Source organism: Gopherus evgoodei, chromosome 5 (genome assembly GCF_007399415.2).
Source record: "Gopherus evgoodei ecotype Sinaloan lineage chromosome 5, rGopEvg1_v1.p, whole genome shotgun sequence".
NCBI classification, from domain to species: domain Eukaryota; kingdom Metazoa; phylum Chordata; order Testudines; family Testudinidae; genus Gopherus; species Gopherus evgoodei.
The window spans coordinates 15,795,340-15,815,801 of record NC_044326.1 but is presented as its reverse complement, the minus strand read 5'-3'; the positions used below and the strand labels follow the sequence as shown (position 1 = coordinate 15,815,801).

The window sequence follows — 20,462 nt, the reverse complement described above, 5'->3', positions numbered from 1 at the left end:
CCTTTCTTGGTTGCTGTAAATTACTTCCCTCCTTCCACCCCGGAAATATCTTGCTGGTGTTTCTGCATGGATGGCACCAGGCCTGAACCTCTGTTTAGCTCTAACTCTTAGAAATTAGAGATGGAAAAGCTCTATCACATTGTCTGATTTCTTCCTATCTTAGTGCAGGATGGTAAACTCCCTGAGGTAGGAGCTATGTCTGTCTTTATATTCTTTCTGAAACAATATATAGAGTCAGTACTCAGCAAATAATACAATATGTTTTCTAGGGCTTCCTTTATATTTAAGTTTGCTGCAGTGGCGAAGCTTCCACTTTGGGGGCAAAATGTGAAGGACTGAATTTGAAGTGCTGTAGGAATCCTTGACGTCATCGTTGCATAGTGTACTTCTTGCATGGATGTCCCTGTATTCTGCATGGCTTTTGACACACATTTACAAAAGTAGATTCCGGGAATGTGTCATCAAATTCTAAATCCAGTATTCTGTGCTGTATGTTTTATTTATTTAAAAATAAGTATTCCAGTTGATTTAATGCTTGTGAAAGGGAGGGAATGATACACTATCTATACATAGTTCAGACAAGATCTGTACAAGTTTTACCCACAAAATTCTCCGAATGCACTCAAGTCTGATGAGAAATAGGCTTCATATTTATGGACTTCTTTTGAGCTGCACCTGCCAGTCATGTCAAGTCTGTTGTAGTTTTATGATGCAGATGCCTACCAAAGATTAGGATAAAATCACCAAAATAATATTACATGTTACTTACTTGAACCGAAGTACCTAGATCTGAAAGACAGGGTCTGATCCTGCATTCATTGATATCCATAAGAACGCTCCCATGGACTCAGTGACTACAGGATTGAGACTGATCGTACTAAGCCACCAACCACCTTGTTCTCCGGGTAACTCTTGACACAAAAGTTGCTCTTTTTATTCTTTAGTTTCATTTTTAATCTTTTTTTAAATTTAAGTAAGTTAAATATAGGCATGTGATAAAAGATGGTAATTATATAGCATTGTTTATAACAGAACTCTGGAGGCTGTCTGGAGAACAGATGTGTAAAAACATAACTTTAATATTGCTTTTTATATTTATCAGAAGAGAGATTATGCTATTAAGAGGGGAAATTTGTGAAGTCTACTGGCTTCTGCAGGTTTTGGATATTTCATATATTTTAGATTGTATTAGGGCCAGGGCTGTCATTTTGTCAGTTTGTAAAGTACCTAGCAGAATGGGGCCCTGTCCTGGTTGGCCTGTAGGCATAAGTGCTGCATACGTTTAACGAGGAGTTCCCCTGTTATAATTTCCATAAAAGATATCATTTTTTACTATGATGAGCTCCCAGGACTTGAAAGTGCATTTAGTGAATGGAATATTAGTGGAAGTCTTCCAGTCCAAAGTGATTGCTACTCTAGCAATGAGAAATAGCTCAGTGGAGAGAGGCCAAAAAGGATCAGTATTCACAATACATTATATCCATTATCGCAACCAAAAATGCTAATCCTAGGTAAGTGTAGTAGAGCGCGGCCGGGGCTCGACCCTCCTTGACGGGGGAGGGGAGCCACACCAGCTCGCCTCACTCCTTCTGCCTCGGGCCCGTCCCTTGCTGCGGGATTGAGCACGAGAGAATAGTACATAAGTACGCCCCAGCCCTTGGGCGGGGCGGGGCAACACACACAGTCTGTGTTCAGGCCTTTCAGCAGGGGCTGAGCAACAAGGTAACAGTATATATATAAGCCCAGGCCCTTAGGCAGGGCGGGGCAGCACACAGTCTATGCTCAGGCCTTTCAGCAGGGGCTGAGCAACAAGGTAGAGGAGACGGCCTCCTCAGGTCAGGGGAGGGGGAGTCTGCCACCCTTGGAGGGGTGCAGGGGGAACGCAGGCCCTCCCACTCCACTGCGTTCCAGCCCGGGGCCCTAGCAGCTGTTAACGCTGCTGACGGTCAGTGGGGAATCCTGACCGAAACACACTGCCATTGGGTCGGCTGCCCCCGGGCCACTTCCAACCTCCCCCTCGCTGGGTACCTGCCCTCTGCCAGCGTCGTCCGGGGCATCCCAGACCATGGGTTCCTCGGGGTGTCCGGCATCGGGAGGTCCGGTCCACTCCTCGGGGTACCGGGCATCGGGAGGTCCAGTCCACTCCTTGGGGTACCGGGCGTCGGGAGGTCCAGGCAGCTCCTCCACAGGCCGAGCGTTGGACCGCTCAGTCGGCTCCTCTGAGTGCTGGCCCCAGGGGAGGTCAGGCCAGTACCCCTCTGGGTACCGGGCAGGGGGTAGGCCGGGCCCAGCGGGAGCTCAGGCCCTAGCATCTGCTCTCTCTGGCCGCCTCCCTCTAACTGAGCCCTGGGGCCAGGCTTTTGTACTTCCTGTCCCGCCCCTTGACTTCCGGGGGGGCGGGGACAGGCAGCGGTGGCCTTGGACTTCCTGTCCCGCCCCTTGACTTCCAGGGGGCAGGGACAGGTGGCGGGGGCTCCGCCCACGGCCGTGCCATTTCTGGCCTGTTCTCCTCAGGAGCGCGGGGGAGTGGGGCCCCCTTGCTATAGTAAGATTAATTGGTGCTTCAAAGATGTAAGAAGAGTGAAGTGAAATAAGCTTCCAGAAATATTTAGCAACTGGACAATACTACCACATTATCAAGATTTTCCACTGTAAATTCTGTGTGTTCCATCTCAGTTCCTTTACTACAATCCTTGTTAAATGAGCATCTTCTCCCCTGAGTTACTCCACAGATGTAAAAATTTCTCCGAGAAGGGTGCTCCATAGGTATTTTCAAGATTCTTTAGTTTTCACCCTACAGGTTAAACGATGGGTAATAGCTCTTCACCCGTATCTAAGTTGTTTGGGACATTTAAAGAGTTTAAAGGTTAATCTATCTGGTCAAAGTCCATGGGGAAAACACTACAGGAGCCAAAACTGGCTCAGAGTTTACTCTGGGGTGAGGAGGGATATTTGTTGTCTCAAACGAAAGGTAAGTACCTAATAGGAAGCGTAAAACCATTAGACGCGGCTAATGCTAGAAAGCTGCCTTATTAACTTGCTTTAGAGCTTTTTTTCCCTTCTCTCTTGGTAAAATGCCACCATGAAAACACCTGAGCTGATTCAGTTACTTTTCAGTTGTTCTCTCAGAGTTAGTCGTAGGCTGATCTTACAAAGTGATATGGAAAATTAAATTAGTGATGAAGGTCTGCTGCTCTTCCTCCTGGACCTCACCAGCAGGGTTATCCTCACCATCTTGTTTGTTTTGGAAGATGGTGGTAATACTTTCTGATTTGGGTGAATTTTCTGATACTTATTCACTTGTATTGGCCAACCAAGCAGCCTTTTTTTTCTCTCTTCCCCTTTTCCTGAAATTTCAAGGGGAGGGAAGCTGCTACATTTGCTGTCCAAAATCTTCCTTGATGCTGGGGCTCTTTAGAATATTAAAAAAATGTATCAAATAGTCTGATTTGATTTGATTTTCATTAAATTGGTGGGGTTTTGGTCACCTTTGGAAGATAACCAAAAGATTCCAAACTGTTTTGAGTACATGCACTAGCAGTTTGGTTTTTGGAAATGCACTGGTCAATTTTTTTTTTTTGTATGTACTTAATTGTTGTTTTTCCTGCTACCCACATTTTGTTCTTGGCTTCGGAGAAGCATGTCATGTAGGCATACAGCAGAAGAGAATTACAATTTCTTACTTTGGAAAATGTGCTTTTTTTTTTTTTTTTTTTTTTTTTTTTTTTTTTTTTTTTGCAACTACTGGGAAGAAATTAGTAACATCAATCTAGCATCCTAGCTAGTTACTACCCAATCTATTCTTTATTTTGAGGGGAGGTTATTAAGGTCAGTTTTTGTTTGTCCTCTGTTTTTCATAACCTTTCCAATTCTGCAGAAGTTTTATGCTGTCACTGTGGAGGAAGAAGTTTCAATTAGAGAGGGGGAGATGACATTTATGACGCACATGTGTGCTGTGGGCAGACTTCCTAAGTGTTTGTCTGCAGATTGGTAGACAGAGAGGCTATAATAAGTTTATTTTTTAAGGTAAATGACTGGAAGATGTCAGAATGATACTGATGACTGACAGTTTAGCTTCCATTTGTTAGGGATTATAATCTTGGATTTGTTTTTCAAAATGGTTTCTGAATTAAATTAGATAGTTTTCATGTTCCAGCAGGGTTAAAATACAACCAATTTCTGGCTCAAAAACAAGAATATACAATATTATTGCTGTAATTTTAACTTATCAAGCAATTCAGAATATGAAAGAGAAAAGGCTTATTGTTCACACTGTCCAGATATGGATCTTTTATTGTAATTGATTTGAGTAGAATCAGGACCTGTCTACCTGGTGGGGTAATGCGCATTAATTGGTCTATGTAAGCCCTGCAGGTGCACTTTAATGTAATGCTGTGTGAAATAGTGCTATGTTAAAGCACACTAGGGAATTTTTAGCACGCACCTGCAGGTTCTGCACAGACCAAGGGATGTGCAACATGCTGATGGTTTTTAGAAATCACACCCCAGTAGAGCGTATTATCCTACTGTGTAGACAAGCCCTCGGTAATACATTTTATATGATTTTCCCCAACTGTTGGGTTTTTAAACACCAAGAAATGTCCTTCGCACTTCACAGAAATAAGTAAATACATGATCTGTGGCCTAAAAAGCTTACACTACAAGGCCCCTATCCTGCAGACAGAGTAATTTTACATGTGACTAGTGCCATTAGGGAAATTTCTAAGTTTTAACCATTTTTAACCATGTGAGAACATCGAGAAGCCAGTGGAACAAATTCCAAAAATAGGTAATTTTTGAATACTTCCAACTTTTAACCAATTCAGTGGAAACACTTAAAACATTCACACAAATCACATCTAGAACCCTTTAGAAAGTGGTATTGTGTGAGAGAGAAATATTTGGCTTCTTTCATCAAATCATGGGAATAAGTCCCCACTTTAATTGTACTTTCCAACACAACTTCAACTGTGGTGCTGGGACCAGCCCCTTCATAACTGAAACTCCAAACTGCATGTGAAGAAAAACTCACTGGAATATTTATCTCACATCATGGTAGGATTAATTATATTGTGATTAAATGTAACTTGGTAATTTGAACCAAGCTGTTGCCGTAAACAGCTTGTTTTATTTGGCTGTTGCACTGTTGTTGCTGGCCCAGTCTCAGTGAACTAGTCATTTTTATACATCCTGTTTGCTTACCTTCAGAATGAACATCATCTAAAAAATTCTGTGTACTGAAGATTTGGCTCAGCTAGCATGAGTCAGCCTACAGAATATATTGGATGGAAGATGTCTTTGATTCCTTTATCCTTCAGATTCTTAGATTTTTTTTTCTTTTTTTTAAGATTGGGCTATCCTCTGATTTGTAATCATCGTCAACTATTTTCCTAATATTAGCAGAGAAGAGCAAAGAGGTCACTGTCTTGGGGTGAGGGGGCGGAATTAAAGGAGCTTTAAAGATTAGAGCCCCTTGTACTGGATCAGTGTTCATGGAGTTGCTTTGGCATGCAGAAGAGCATAATGCAGTGTAATTTGAGAGAGTTTATTGTCCTCATTTACAGAAGTCTTAATACTGTATTGAGTGGAGGTTTCTAATGACAGTGAACTTTTTAAATGCCTGGGGAGTTTTCAAAGTTTTAGTTGCAAATCTTTGGGGAGAGATTTTTATTTCTCCCCAAACAAGAGTCATTTTTTCGCTGGAAGGATTGCTGCCACAAATAGCTATGTGAAGTTAGCTGAAGGGGAGATGAATCACAACAAAAGCTTTCCTGAAAACAAAATCTTAAGAAGTGACATTTTAAAGACATTGATGAGAGTTAAGTGTTCAAAATGTAAAAGAATTCAGTATTTTTCAGTGTATTCAGCTAATATAAAAAACCCTTCAATATGGTAAAACTGATTTTGGTTTCGTAAAGCCCCATATTCATTTTTTCTCAACATTTTTGATAAGAAAAACAAGGAGTGCCTCTTAACGTTCTAGGTCAAAGTACAGGTGTGCTGCTGTAGAAACTGCTTTTCGTGTTTGGGATGAGGGGTGGAGTAGCCTTTGATGTTTGGCCCCACCTTGATTACCCTGCCTGATACAGCATCCCTGTCCAATACCTAATATACACAGAGAAGCACAAAGGAGAATAATCATCATTACAAATGGGATTGTGAAATGTTGTCGTGCATCTTCAGTGGTGTCTTTAAAATATTGTGTAATTAGTTCTCATGAAAGCTGCTGGGTTGACAGCTCTATAAACTGACATCTTCTATTCACAAAATACCTGCAGCACAGGCAGTGGTAATGAAAACTTCCCTGTGTTGCCCCCATAATATGCCTTACTTATTTTCTGGAGGGAATAGCCTTTAGAGGGAGGGGAAAGTTTATTATTTTCTATTCATTTGCACAGTTGCTCAAGTTTATATGGTGTTTTACCAACAAATCAAAAGACAAAGGTCCCTGAGTATGTTGCATTCTAAATTCACTGTACATGACCACCTAGTCTTCATCAGTTGCCAGCAAAGGGTGCTAATTGTGATGTTGTAGAGCAGGGGTTCTCAACCTTTTTCTTTCTAATTCCTCCCCCCCCACCTGCTATTAAAAAAAAAAACAAACTCCCAAGGCCCACCTATGTCACAAGAACTAGTTTTCTGCATATAAAAGCCAGGCCTGGCATTAGGGGGTAGAAAGCAGTGCAATTACCTGTGACATCATACCACAGGGGGCCCCCAGGAAGCCAAGTTGCTCAGGCCTCAGTGTCAGTCCCAGGTGGAAGGGCTCAGGGCCCCGGGTTTCAGCCCCATATGGTGGGACTTTAGCTTTCTGCCCTGGACCCCAGTGAGTCTAACACTGGCCCTGCTTGGCGGACCATGCGAAGCCTGCTTGCAGGCCCCCCAGGGGTTCCTGGACCTCTGGTTGAGAACCACTGTGGTAGAGGACAGTGCTGCTTGTTTGTTTTGTGATATGGGCAGTTGCCACTAAGAGCTAGATTGAGACCTCCAGCTCTTCTCGCTTCATAGAGAAACTCGGCCATGCTGCTCCAGCCTAGGTCAGATTTGAACCGCTTTCCTAGAGGTGAAAGGCTCTGCTTCTGAGACTCGGGATACATCCAGTACTCCTTTGGTAAGGTGCCTTGATATATCTTGGCATAATATAGATTGCTGTTGGAATGACTAGGAGAGTTAATAATTTTGCTCTTAGTACAATTGTTGAAGCAGATTGTTTTTCTTGTTCATGTCAGTAGGGGTTGCCTAACTTTTGAAAAAGAAAGTTACGCCCACTTCTCTTAGTGCCACCATTTGAAAGTGCACTTCCCACCAGGTCCTCTTTGAAACATTATGTTTTAAAATAAAGGGTTTTATTTATTTTTATATACATATATATATAAAATATGCAATTTCTGAGCCTACTGCAGAGGTATTCATCTTACAGGAAAGTGGCAGTAGCTTCATACAAGGGATACAATGCTTACATTTGGTGCTTCTCAGAGATGTCGCTGGGTCATGTTGCAGTATATGGCATGGTGTTCTTGTTGAATTCTTTATTTTGGGACACTTTAACTCATCAGTAATTAGAAAATGACCATGACTCCAGAGAAAATAAAGAGCAAATTTAAAGCCCTTTGACTGCTCATTTTTTCAGTGCTATGTATATGTTTCAGCCCTGTTTCCTGCTAGTTATAAACAAGATTGTGACTTAAGCCACAACCCTTGCAGGAGTGGGTGTTGCAGAGCCACCCTGCAGCTCATGTAGCAAGTAAGAAATTTGGCAGACTTTAGCTAGAATTCCTCCTAGAACTCCCTGGGATTATACTCTGCCAGACCAGCTCCACCACCTTTCAGTAGGAAGCAATATGCATTTCCTCCTTCCTCCTGTGTCCAGCCAGCCTCTTCTGGTCAGTCTGAGACATGATCCTGCCCTCGCTGCACTCCAGGTTTTGAGATGGCTAGTAGTTGCACTGTTCTATCCATGCCTAAGGAAAGCACTGTAATGACCGCTGTATAGAGATACAAGTGAAGGGTTCCTGGCATTCTTCTGCCTCTCTCATTCTATATACAGCAGTGCATGTCCAGCTCCAGTGTGGCTCTAAAATTAAAAACTGCATGAAGGAGGCAAACAATCTGACTTCATCTTGGAATAGTGTTTGCAACTAGTGTGTATAACTAGTTTCACCACCTGACTTCCGCAAAGACCCACTTCTTCCACCAGACCCAGAATCTTAAAAAATGAAAAGACAAATAGGCTGATGTAGGAAGGTTAAATAATCGAAAGCAGTCCCTGTCTCTGGGCCTTCCAAAGCATCTTGCCTGTTAGTAGCAAATCATCAGCTGATGTAAATTATATTATCATAACTCCATTGAAGTCCGCTCCGCTATCTTTTTGGATTGTAAATTCTCCAGGGCAGGTTCTTCTGTCTTGATATTTGGGACTTGCGCAGAATTGAGCACACTCAGCAATTAACAAACAGCAAATCAGAATAATTATTAAAATGAACAGGCAACTTGTTTTTCTATCTTCCTCTAGATCCTAATAGTTTATTAATTCAAAGCATGAAGGAAGAAAGAAGGTGGGACCCATGTAATGTACATAGGAAACTTAGTTGGGACTCTGGAACAGAAAGTGCTTTCATAAGCCTCTAGCTTTTCCATCAGGGTGATTGGAAAGTTTTGGGGGTTTAAGGAAGTACAAGCTCCAGTTGTAGAATAGATATGTTGCTAGTTCTAGGGGAAGTTCCATTGCCTGCGTTATGCAGAAGCTCAGACTAGGTGATCACAATGGTCCCTTCTGGCCTTGCAGTCTGTGAATCTATAGTTAGTGAGACAATGGCCACAAATGTAGAAAGCTTCACTTTCACACATTGAATACCTTATTCTTGCAAAAACCTCGTTATTGTTATTTTGAGAGGTTGGATATTTGCAAATGTCAAACATATCTAATGTCCTTCTCTTCCCTCCTTTTCTTTTCACATCAATGATAATACCTAACACAGTCTTTGCTGTTAGTTGGTATTGAAACCTGCATGTCCGTGAAAAGATCTGTCCTTGAAATATGAGGCCTGCTTTTAAGTTCCTGTCATCTCAAAATGGCAGCTCCAAAATGTTGGCACTTAGCATACACTATAGTTAGCTGATTTACTGTGCTTTTATTAGTATTTTTGATACAGCCTCTTTCATGTAATTGTTTCTGAGCATGTTGGGTTATTTCACCATGATATACAGTTAAAACATTCTCTACGGTCACACATTGTGTTATTGCCAGTCTTTAATTTGACATTACAAAGGTGTGATTCATATTGTTTCAAGGTTTGTTTTGAAAAGCTCTAGTTAACATTGGGCATATCATCATAGCATACATAGCACAGAGACATTAACGTGTGTGATTTTTGTGACAGATGTGAAAGTGGTGCCAGCCAGATTTCATGTGGCTGTTTGAAGTAAATGTTTAATGAATAGCCTGTTTTGTCAGGCCATTATTTTGTTCCTATTTACATAAGCATTATTTCTGCTTATGGGTTGCAAAATATGTTGAAGAGTTGAGGGAATTTAATTTTTTGTTATACGCTGTGACAAGTTTGCCTGAACTTTTTGTGTCCATAGTGACACAGCCACTGTTGTCTGGTAACTGTGTGGAAATATTGTCTATTTAATAAGGACCACTGAGTCGTCTTGTGTTATATAGTGTCCTGTCATTAGATCCTTTGCATCTTCCTGATATAACACTGCCTGACTGAGTGCTGGTGGGACTTCCTCACACAGGGCAAAATCCTGTTGTGGTGTATGTGAATCCCAGTCCCATGGAAATCACTGGGCCAAATATTGCAATGATATTCATTTTGACGACATTGGCTATATATTGGGTGTAAGTGATAAAGTAACGTAACTTGCACCAGTGTGGAAAGTGAATGTAACATACATGCCAATGAGAAGAAATGTGGTGTGTATTGGGCAAAAGAATTAACGAGAGGATGTAGGACAAGTATGTGTGACTGCTTTGCACATCATCAGGTGAGCACTGATCCAGAAACCACGCCTTTTGGGTCTGTTATGTTTTTTACAAAATTACTTGGTTTTTACTCAAATTCGGTCAACAGGAAGCAAAGTGCATTCATACCCATAGATCACTGTTACTCCTGATCTAGGCACTGCTTCATCAAAGCACTTCAGCATGTGTTTTACATTAAGCATGTGTGTAGCACCATTGACTTCAGGAGGACTTAAGCACTTGCTTCACTTTTACCATGTGAGTAAGTACTTTGCTGCATCTGCATTTCTAGGGGTGGACCCAAACCCCATTGAAGTGAATGGAATTATTTCCGTCAATTTCAATAAGATTTGTATCTGGCCACTATGTCCCTATATGCTAGTTACAACTATGAACTTTCAGTTAAATGAAATGAAGAGTTCATCTGCCAGCTAGTAGAAACTTGTGGGGCTTACTACTGCCTCCTCTTAGGTATTTCTATTTGCTACTTCCTTGATAAACCTCCTTTCTAGCCCCTTAGGGTGAAATCCTCTCCCCTCTGAAATCAATGAGAATTTTGCCATTAACTTCAGCTGGGCCAGGATTTCGTAGTATGTAAATTACATGCACTTTACATATCCCTGAATATCAACATTGTGCATTGTAGTCTACTTTTCCTTTTTCTCTCTTACAGCCAGTTCTTTGATCAGTTTACAGGCAGTATGTAGTTTTGTAAATACATTGCCATTTACCTCTTCTCTGAATTTGGTTTATCAGAATTCAACAGGATCATGTAAGAGCATATCCTACAAATACATAGTGATGTGATCCCAGAATAAATTTAAAAATTTCTAATTTTCCTACAAGTTAGTCTTGCGAGACCACAAATGAGATTTGTAAAATTTGGGATTTTTCTACTAATTTTAAGACAAATGGCTTATTAGCTAACCTAATTTATGACAACTCTGTAGTCATATTACAAAATGTTTTTGTTTGTTTTAGATTAATTAAGGAAAGGAATGAAGTTACCAAGGGTTTTGTTATGATAATGCCAAAAAGTCGTCTTGATGTTTCACAGAAAAATAAGAGACACATTCCCTACCCTTAAGAATTTACATTTTAGATGGAAAAAAGTGAGATGAAACAAAAAGGAATAGGGAACTAGGTGCACAGTTACAGATACAAGCTCATGAGTTACTTGGCAGCTCAGCATGTCTTGATAGTGTGGTGTTCTTTAACTATTAATGTATTGGGGGTGGGGAAGGGGGGAGGTCAATAGTTTGTGTTTTTATTGTTTAAAATTAAAATAACTTTGACATTTTAAAAGAGAAGTGTAATAGGGAACGTTCTTCTGAAAAGATTTTATCAAGGGAGTTTTCATAATAAAATAGTGGTTTTACATACTTGTTCATCATATCCCCCTGGAAGCTTGAGAATGAAAACTCTCTTTCCCAGTGCTCTCCCCACCCCCCTTTTCACCTGCATTCTGGTTTATTATTATAGGGTTACTCATGAGTGTTGTGCTTTTGGCATTGATATATTTTTCAGAAAAAAGAGAATTGAAGCATTTGTTTTGAAAAAAGAAAAACACATTTAAAGAATTACATGGACTTTGCAAACAGATATAAGAAAATGAAAGGTAGGTCAAATTTCGGGCCTACAAACTTGATAGTGTCCCTTTCATTTTAACGTCGATGCTTTGACAAAAATTAATGATTCTTGTAGTTACATTAAGCAATGGCAGACAAATGTAAAAATAATATTGTTAATCTAAATAGCTGTTTTTCTTCTATTTCTTCTATCTATGTTGTTTTTAAATGCCAATGAATGGCTGCAAATGATAACCTAATTAGACATCTCCCTTTAAATGTGTGATCTGACTACTTCACTTATAGGGTTTTATATATATATATATATATATATATATTTATATAATATATATATAAGTTGCTGAGAAAGTGCTTAAAATAAAGGATCAGTGACTAAAATACAGATGGTCTGTCCAGGACCCAGAGAATTTTTCATTTTAGCATCAACATTTACGTCTACCTTTCATTTGATGTCACGAAAAAGCCCTAGCTGAAAATTGGTATACAAGGTCTTCGTTCAGGAATGATGGTGTGTGTGTGCGTGTTGGGATTTTTGTTTAACAAATTTTGGGTGGCTTATCCATTTGTTAAATTACCAGAGAATAAGAAAAATAATTGCTGTGGATTTCTCTTAAGGGCTGGATAGCTGATTTGTAGGGCACAACTACCAGGGGAATGAGGGGAATTGGGCATGAGATGCCTTCCCCTCCAAACTTAGTGCCAGAGCGGGTGATCAGGTCATTAATCCCCAAGTCTGTGTGAAGACCCAAGCAATCACTCACATTGTTTGTGTATTAGGTTGACCCTGGGTCAGATTCTATAATTGAAAACTGGCTTCACACTAGATTTGAATGTGTTTTTTTTAAATAATCATCCTAATATTCAGTTCTAAAAGACACTGTTATGTGTCCATATGTAATCGTTACTCTTCACATGTTTAGCGACTGTGCATGGGTATCCGTATTGTACTCTAGTGTTATTTCTCTTTCATTTCAGTAAAACATGAACAATTGTTGACATAATTGCCTTGTAGTGGTGCTGAAACTTTGGCCTCAATGATCTGATGTATTGACAAGACAGACTTGTGTCAGTGATTTGCGGGATTGTGGCCTGTTGAATTTAGAGCTGTTAGCAGAAGAATGTTTTCTTAAATACATTAGAGAACATTAAGGGCCTGACTTATACCCACCAAAACCAACAAATTCAGAGTTATGTCTTCTCACTCCATCTTTAATGCACACCGCTGTGTCTGGCTTCTCCAGCCCCGTATGGTACAGGAGATCACAAACTGTTCTCAGAACGCTACAACACCTAGGCAAAAAGTTTATCACATAACTGCTCTGAACATTCTGGGTTTGTCCATTTACAGTCCACCTGCTATGTTGCTGAATGTTTCATATATGTCTTAACATTCCATTGATTTCAGTGGAATGTTAATGGATGATGGCAGCATACAGCAGGGGTGATAGAAAACTAGCAGTGAAAGGGGGAAGAGTAAGGATGCAGTGAGAAGCTTCAACTTTGAATTTCCTCGCTTTTGTGAGTATGAGTCAGACCCTTAATGTTGTTTTAATGTATTTTTTGTGTTTGATTTTTAGTAAAAATTTGAACACGATCCAGGCTACAGAGGTTGCAGTGGATAAGAAGTTTAAAAGCTTTGGTTCAAGATTACAGGAGACTGCAAGAAAAGTTAAAGACATGGAAATGAGGATCAAGTGACAGGATGCTATTTCCCCTGAGAATACTGAAGATTGTAAAGCATTGAGAAATCGAATTCATGACCCTGGAAATCAAGCTCAGATTAAGAAATGTCAGGTTGGTAGGGGTTCCTGAAAGTTTGGAGTTAGGATAAACTGAGAATTTTTTTTTGTTTTTGATCATACATTGTGAAGCTGCTGTGATCTGGGGATAGATGGTTTGAAAGTTCTTCTACCTGTATTATGATATATATCATATACCTGGAAAAGCCAGCCAAGCAAAATTGGCTCTTAAATCTGAGTTTAATATTTTTGGTTGAAGAATCCCATTTTATCCACATTCTTTTTGTGGCATTAAGTTGCATGTTTTATTTTAATACAAGCACGGAAAATATTGCTCTTTACTACACATTTTCATTATCCTTCCACTCTGAGGGCTTGCTGCAGAGATCAGACACATGGCACACCATGTCACATCTAGATAAGAAATAGACAGAATGAACCCAAATGGTGGCAGAAATGGTTTCTTGTTCAGAAGACTGATTCATAGTGAAACCATGTTTTTCAAATGTAAACTTTAAATTGTTACTGCCACTGAGATGAAATTACTGTAAATTCACTTAAGTGTTGAGTTATTGTCTGTAGTTCAGTGATATGGTATTTATACTGAGAAGTTGTGCAACAGGAAATCTAGCCTGAAGTTTAGGGAGGATTTTGGCAAACAGGATTAGCTGTGTGTTCATGGTCAAGGTCACAAGTTAGACTTAAATTCTGAGGGCATTACTGGCTACACCCAGTCTGAAGTTCCGTAGAGTAGAAGTGTACTTCAAGTTATTTTTGTTACCTTTCCTTTTATATCTTGGGCCTGAATCTGGTGTATCACTTATGCCAATGTTAAACAGGCGTAACTCAGTTACAATCCATGGAGTTACACTGACATAAATGAAAACAGCACCAGGCCCCACGTGTATTTTTTTTTAATGATCCCCTTTTGGAGGAATCCTTATTTTAAAAAGTGGTTTTCTATTGCATTAGCAGTTCAGTATTTTGTTAACTCTAAGATAGGCTTTTTCTGGAAAGTGATTGTAAAAATGGCAGTTTCTTACTCAACCGTTCTGCTCTCTGTGTTTATTCAGAGTTGTATCTGCTGTCCTACTGACAAAAAATAATTTTTATTACTTTCATATTAGTGTTACAAAACTGTTAGAGGGACAAGGTGGATGGGATGATATCTTTTATTGGACCGGCTTCTGTTGGTGAGAGAAACATGCTTTTGAGGGCTCCTCTGAGTTATATATATTGGCTTGTTCATCATCAGTAATTTTGGTCCAAAGTTCCAGTTGCAAGTATCTTCATTACTGGTGATGAGGCATGAGCCAAAAAGAATCCAATTTGTGTCTCAGACCTAGGTTAGGTTTGCTGGACTGGTGATTAGAAAAAACATTTTTTACTTGTTACATGAGCAGTTGATAAGAGAGGCAATAAAACTGGAATCCCACAGTTATTATTTGTGTAGTTCCTTTTCAAAGTGTAGTTGTACTTTATTGCACTTTGGGTTACATATCAGGATACCAGCAGTGATTCTGTAAGTTACTTTACTTTGAAAGCATGGCAAAGTTACAGGTGAATTTACAGCGGGGGCTTTCAGTGAAGTGCCCAAAAAGGATCAGTAGTTGTCAGGATAGTGGAAGTAAATTTGTAGTGGTAAGTTATATATTCATGTGGTGTTCGTGTTCTGTTAAGCACTAGCATGTGATGCATTTTTAAGAAAATACTACCAATATCAAGGATAGCACATGATCCTTTGTGGATGGTGCAAATGAGTGTTAAGCTGTCCTAGATACATGATTCAAGAAGAGCCAAAAAGAAAAGATCTACATTTTGTTTCAATCATACTTAACTTTTGAAGCTGATCCAAGTACATGTATATTAAGATGAGCACTGAAATTCTTGGTGGCGTTTGCCAGAAATATCACTAAATAGAACCCTGCTGTTTTACCAAGGAGGAGACCCACTGTGATCGATAATGAAAATTGTTATTCTTGGTCCTTTCTTGAGAGAGAAGGGTTTTCATGAGCATCTCATCCACAGAGCGCTCTTGCTGGTGGATGCCTTGCCATCTCTCCTATTCTGTGAATAACACAGTGCTACTCCATTTTCTTTTCCCATACCATTGCTAAGCACCACTATCAGACCAACTTTGTTGCACCTCCTTTCATCTGTCAAGATGTTGGCTGGCCACATAATCTTATAACTCCATTGGTATGACCAGTCTGTTGGGAAGGCAATGGGACCAAACAGCTTGAGAGATCCTGCTGCGGTTTGCTTTTGAAAAGAGGACAAAAATATCTAGTAATATTTAAATTGAAGCCAAGAGTTGTTTCTAGATGCCTCTCAAGGAATTTTGTGCCATCTAAAAAGCATGAATATAGGAATAATTGGGAAAAGTATTAAGTGGATTTAAATTTTGCTGACTTTAATACTACTTTTTCTTCAAAGGTAAAACTCTTTTGAGCAAGTAAATGGCTTAAATATGAAATCGTACTGTAGGACTGGACTGTATTTTTACAATCTACCGAGTAAGTGGCAACAAGTAGCCGCATTGCCCCAGGAACAGACCAGAGAATGATTTTTGAGTCACCGTTTGTTTAATGGTTTCCCTATTCCCATTTGGCACTTCAGTGCTAGTGGGGAAGTAATCCACTATTGGTATGGGCCAGTGGTAGATACCCCTCCACAGCAACTCGGTTCTTTTGGCCAGCACCTTTCCACAGGATAGCCAGGGCTCCTCCTGTTCTCCACCCACCTGCACAGGAGACAGAGTAGCAGTCCCACAGAGACTGCTCAACCCTCCCACACTCTGCCCCATGAAGCAAGTAACCTGTGCAGATGTGGAGGGGCAGGGACCCTCATCCCTCCTTGCTCTCTTACACTAGTTTAAGACTAATTGTTTAGCAAAAGCATATAAAATTCATACGGCAACTATAGAAATTATAATGGATACATGAGGAATTTCAAGACTGCTTCTCTTGCAGTAGTTCAAACTGTATGTACTGTGGGGGAAAAGATTACAGTATTCCCTACCTCTTGTATTCATTTCCCCTTGTCTATTGGAGAGAGTCATTTTCCTATAACTGTAATGGTTTAGTATTATTGAAGGTTACAGGAATCTTTCCTCAATTAGGTTTGCATAGTTATAATTTCTATGCCATTAAAAAGATTTTCAAAGTATTTTCATGATGTTTCTTAAATATTTTTTTGTTTCTAGCATCTTGGAATCTTGAAAATGAAGCCTGCATCATAACTCATTCTTTCCCTCATCCATCAATATGTATATTACTTTATCATCATACTGTTGTTCATAAGTGTTGCTATTGGTTTTGTTTTAGGAAAAAAACAAGTACTGTTGCGTTTATTTTGACAAATCTCACAGAAGAATTCATAAATTTCAAAAAGAACCCTTTAGATCAGCATTATGAATTTTTACACTGGATCTTCAGAAAATCACACAGGATTGAATTAATCATTTCTCAGTGTGATTTCAGTCTCAGCAAATCATCTGTAAACATGAACTGAATGCATATTGCGTTATTCTATAAGTTTCACTGTCACAGGCCTGCAGAGTATTTTTATCGTGCTATTTCAAGATTGCAGAGTTGTGAAATCCTGTCAGTGACACCTAACCCAAGATTTGTACAGATACTACTCAGTAATGCAGTGAGGTCCTGTCTGTAGCAGATGACTGCACTCTTTCCTTGTTATTTTCAGTCTTATGCAGTTCAGGGCTTAGGATCTTGAGGCTGCTCTAGTACTTTTACTCGATGGCCTCAGAATGTAGCCACGCAAACCTATCAAGTGGCTGCTTCCCGGCATTTTCTTGTTTGTTTGCTTCTGAGAATAAGTCGGTTCCTGATTTACTGGCTTTTATCTCTTGAAATCTTTATTTGCCACGATACAAATGTAGAGATTAACTTTCATTTGTTTTTGAAAATTGCATTTTCTTGATTTATAAATAATCCCGTTTCTCTGTTTTATTGTAGGCATTCGACCTCCGATCATGAATGGGCCCATGCACCCACGCCCTTTGGTAGCTTTGCTGGATGGCAGGGATTGTACAGTAGAAATGCCTATTCTGAAGGATGTAGCCACGGTGGCATTTTGTGATGCTCAGTCTACACAAGAAATTCATGAAAAGGTAAAACATTTCAATCACACTCCTGGCTGGCAAGTATAATATCAGTGTTTTTACAGTTACAGGAGAACATGTAAGTTACAGTATTTTGGTTAACAGTTGAAAAGATACCCAAATTGAATTAGGCAAACTTCATATAGAGGGGAAACAGAGAGAAAAATACATTTATTCATACACAGTGAAATATAGCCCTGGACACTGTGCCTTAGATGGGACATTGGCCTTGTGTTCATCCACTACGTGTAGTAGAATTTCATTCATAGAGAGAATTACAGTAGCTGAGAAACAGTACGTATATTGTAAGTACTAGTATTATAGCATATAAATGGAGAAAGCAATAAAGATTCCCCTCTCAGCCATAGGTCCCTCAAGCTTTGGGTGGGTGCCTCATGCACTGAGAACTTACACTGCAGTAAATAATTGCTGAAACAAATTATAGCAAAAGGTTCATTAGTATTGGGGTTGGATAAATAAGCTGCTATTCCAGTTCAGGCATTCCTATCAGCCACTTAACTGGCCTCCCCCCAAAGTTCAAGAACCTGTGAGACAGCCTGGGAAGGGGAGAGGAGGCCTTCCAGGTTTGTTAAGAGATCGTTATCTAGGGCCATCACCTGGCTTGTATGCCTGTATTCCTTCTTGGGGGACTGATGTCATGGTAAGCCTGCTCCCCACCCAAGTTCCCTGGCATTTTCTAGGGGAGGAGAACACCTCACTCACCTATTTCAGGAGCGATAGGATGGGGATAAACTCTGCTACTCTTGCTGCTCGCTAACAGACCAGGGCCTCAGATGTCCATTATTGCCAACGTGGGAACTAAGGAAAACTTGTCTTCCAGTTACCAAAAATCGGTGCCATATACAATGAGCATGATAGCAGAGGAGAACTAGATGGGGAAACAGGGATTCACCTCACAAGGATGTCTTCCCTTCTTGCCTCCTGAAGGTCAGAAGGAGGTATAATGGCAGGCCAGTGCAGCCTCACATGCTAACTTGATGGACAGGCCAGGTAGGCGCCTGCTTCATGATGCAGATGGAGCGATATGTGGCTGAATATGTTCCAAATGTTAGGGATTCAGTCTGTGTATTGAATTGAGCTAATGTTCTTGCTCCTCTGCAAATATATATTGGTCTTGTCCCTGTCTAATAATTGTAAAATTTAGGCATGTGACAGTTAATGGCCCTTTTTTTCAAATGTTAGACAGAAACTGAAACGGTAACTGAACATTTAACTGTATTTACTCTACATTCTTACAAAATATAGCACTGATAAACCTTTAAAGGGTGAGAATTTTTATATGTCAGAAAGACCTAATCCTTCCTCAGGTGGCTGTATATTAAAGATAGCTCTTGAAAGTACAAACAATAATCGTTTCCTTTCAGTTATTAAGTGAATGACTCCTATTTTATGCAGTGCCTTTCTGGTATAATCAAATCAACCAACTGTTGTGCTCATTATTTCCTTAGCAATTAGATTTCTTTCCAAAAATTTTTTTTGTTGCTTTAAACTCTTAAAAATTAGAATTTATAAAGGAAAGCTTGATGATATCCTTAAACATAGTGGTACTAGCTATTTTGCTATGTTTTACTATACAAAGAGAAGTCGAAAGAATTTTTATGTCTTATCAACAGTGCAGACTTGTATCCCTCGTTCTTATCATGTTTAAGGGAAATGTTCTTTTCTTTTTTTTCTTATGGAAATGTTCAACAGAGGAATGGCTGCATAGTCCTCAAGTGCATAAATAATTCCTCTGTGGATATCTCTGTTGTGGATTCTTGGACTTCCTGTCTTGCCTTTAAAAGCCATTGTATGATAATCCTCTGTCAGAACCATTATCAAGAATTATCTTAAATATTGTTTTCCTGCACTATCAATGTTGTCTTAGTTTCTCTGACTCAGTTCCCATTGACTGATTTGATTTTTATTTATTTATTTAGAGATATAAAGTAATATGGAGAGAAGAAAGAAATAAATTCCTCACTCTTAAAAAGTAGATCCCATTTCACTTTTCTGAATATCCTTTCTTCAAATTGCAGTTGATTTCCCACAGAGTAGAAGCCACTTTAAAAGAAATTATGCTTCTAGAAGAGCTATCTTTTAATAAAAGATTATAAATTAAGGGTCCAAGCTGGTGAATTTTTAGTTCTGACACTGACCATTAAAGTCCATGGGAGTTTTTCTATTTTTTTTATGGTCATTTGATTAGGCCCTTAGTGTTCTCCCCCTCTCCCTCCCTCCCCTTATGCAGAATCAATTATGTTTTGAAAGAAGTGTCTCCTCTTGGTAATTTAAGGGACAAAATCAACTTAAATATGTCCCAAAATTTAGGTTTTGTAATAAGCTTTGGTTTTGCAACAGCAATCACATTTTACAAAAACGTACAGCAAAAAAACGATGTCGTGATTCTTTTTAATACCCATTGAAACAAATAAATATTTCCAGGTAGTGTTTTCAGTTCAGGCATTTCAACACTGTGCAAATACATGAGAACCTAAAAGTGTAATTGACTGGACACTACTAGAAACAAATGTGAGATTTACCATTCTGTCTTCTGCAATTCTCTCAGATCATCCAAAGAAGAATAAAACATCATAAATATTTAAAATGTATTTTTTTTTAATTTTTATTCAATTTTTAAGGATCTAAGAGATTAATTGTAACATATATAAGGCCATTTATTATTCTTTAATTTAAAAATGTATATATTTTAACCTGACGAAGTTTGGGGGTTTTCTATTTTTATGTACATCCATATTTAAAACAGACTGCAATGCATGTTGCTTTAAATTTATTTTAAATTGTCCTTAAAAAGTTGTTCTAAGCGCCTCATTTTTGTGTCCTACCTCAAGCCATCTTCATAGGAAGTTAATATGAGTAATAGCTGGATCCAGCTGATAAGGAGCTAGGAAGAGATGTGATGGGCAAATAACATAAAGATTCTTTTTTTTGTTGTTGTTTTTTTTTCCTAGATAACAGCAGTCCACCCTTCAGGTGGACATGGTTGTTTAGGTTGACACCTGCAGCCCTCATACCTTCAA

At 39.3% G+C, this 20,462-nt stretch overlaps 1 protein-coding gene across 7 annotated transcripts in view; it reads left to right on the top strand.

Moving 5' to 3' along the window:
• CTBP1 (C-terminal binding protein 1) overlaps positions 1-20,462 on the top strand; it is an 80,373-nt gene that overhangs the window by 18,410 nt on the left and 41,501 nt on the right. For 4 of the 7 annotated variants that reach the window (XM_030564812.1, XM_030564811.1, XM_030564810.1 and 1 more), the window contains one exon: positions 17,276-17,430. In XM_030564812.1, coding sequence (XP_030420672.1) covers positions 17,276-17,430 — 155 coding nt within the window. Of the gene's footprint in view, positions 1-11,497; positions 11,589-13,136; positions 13,354-17,275; positions 17,431-20,462 lie in introns of all 7 variants that reach the window. The other 3 variants (XM_030564816.1, XM_030564814.1, XM_030564817.1) reach the window with 2 other exon arrangements.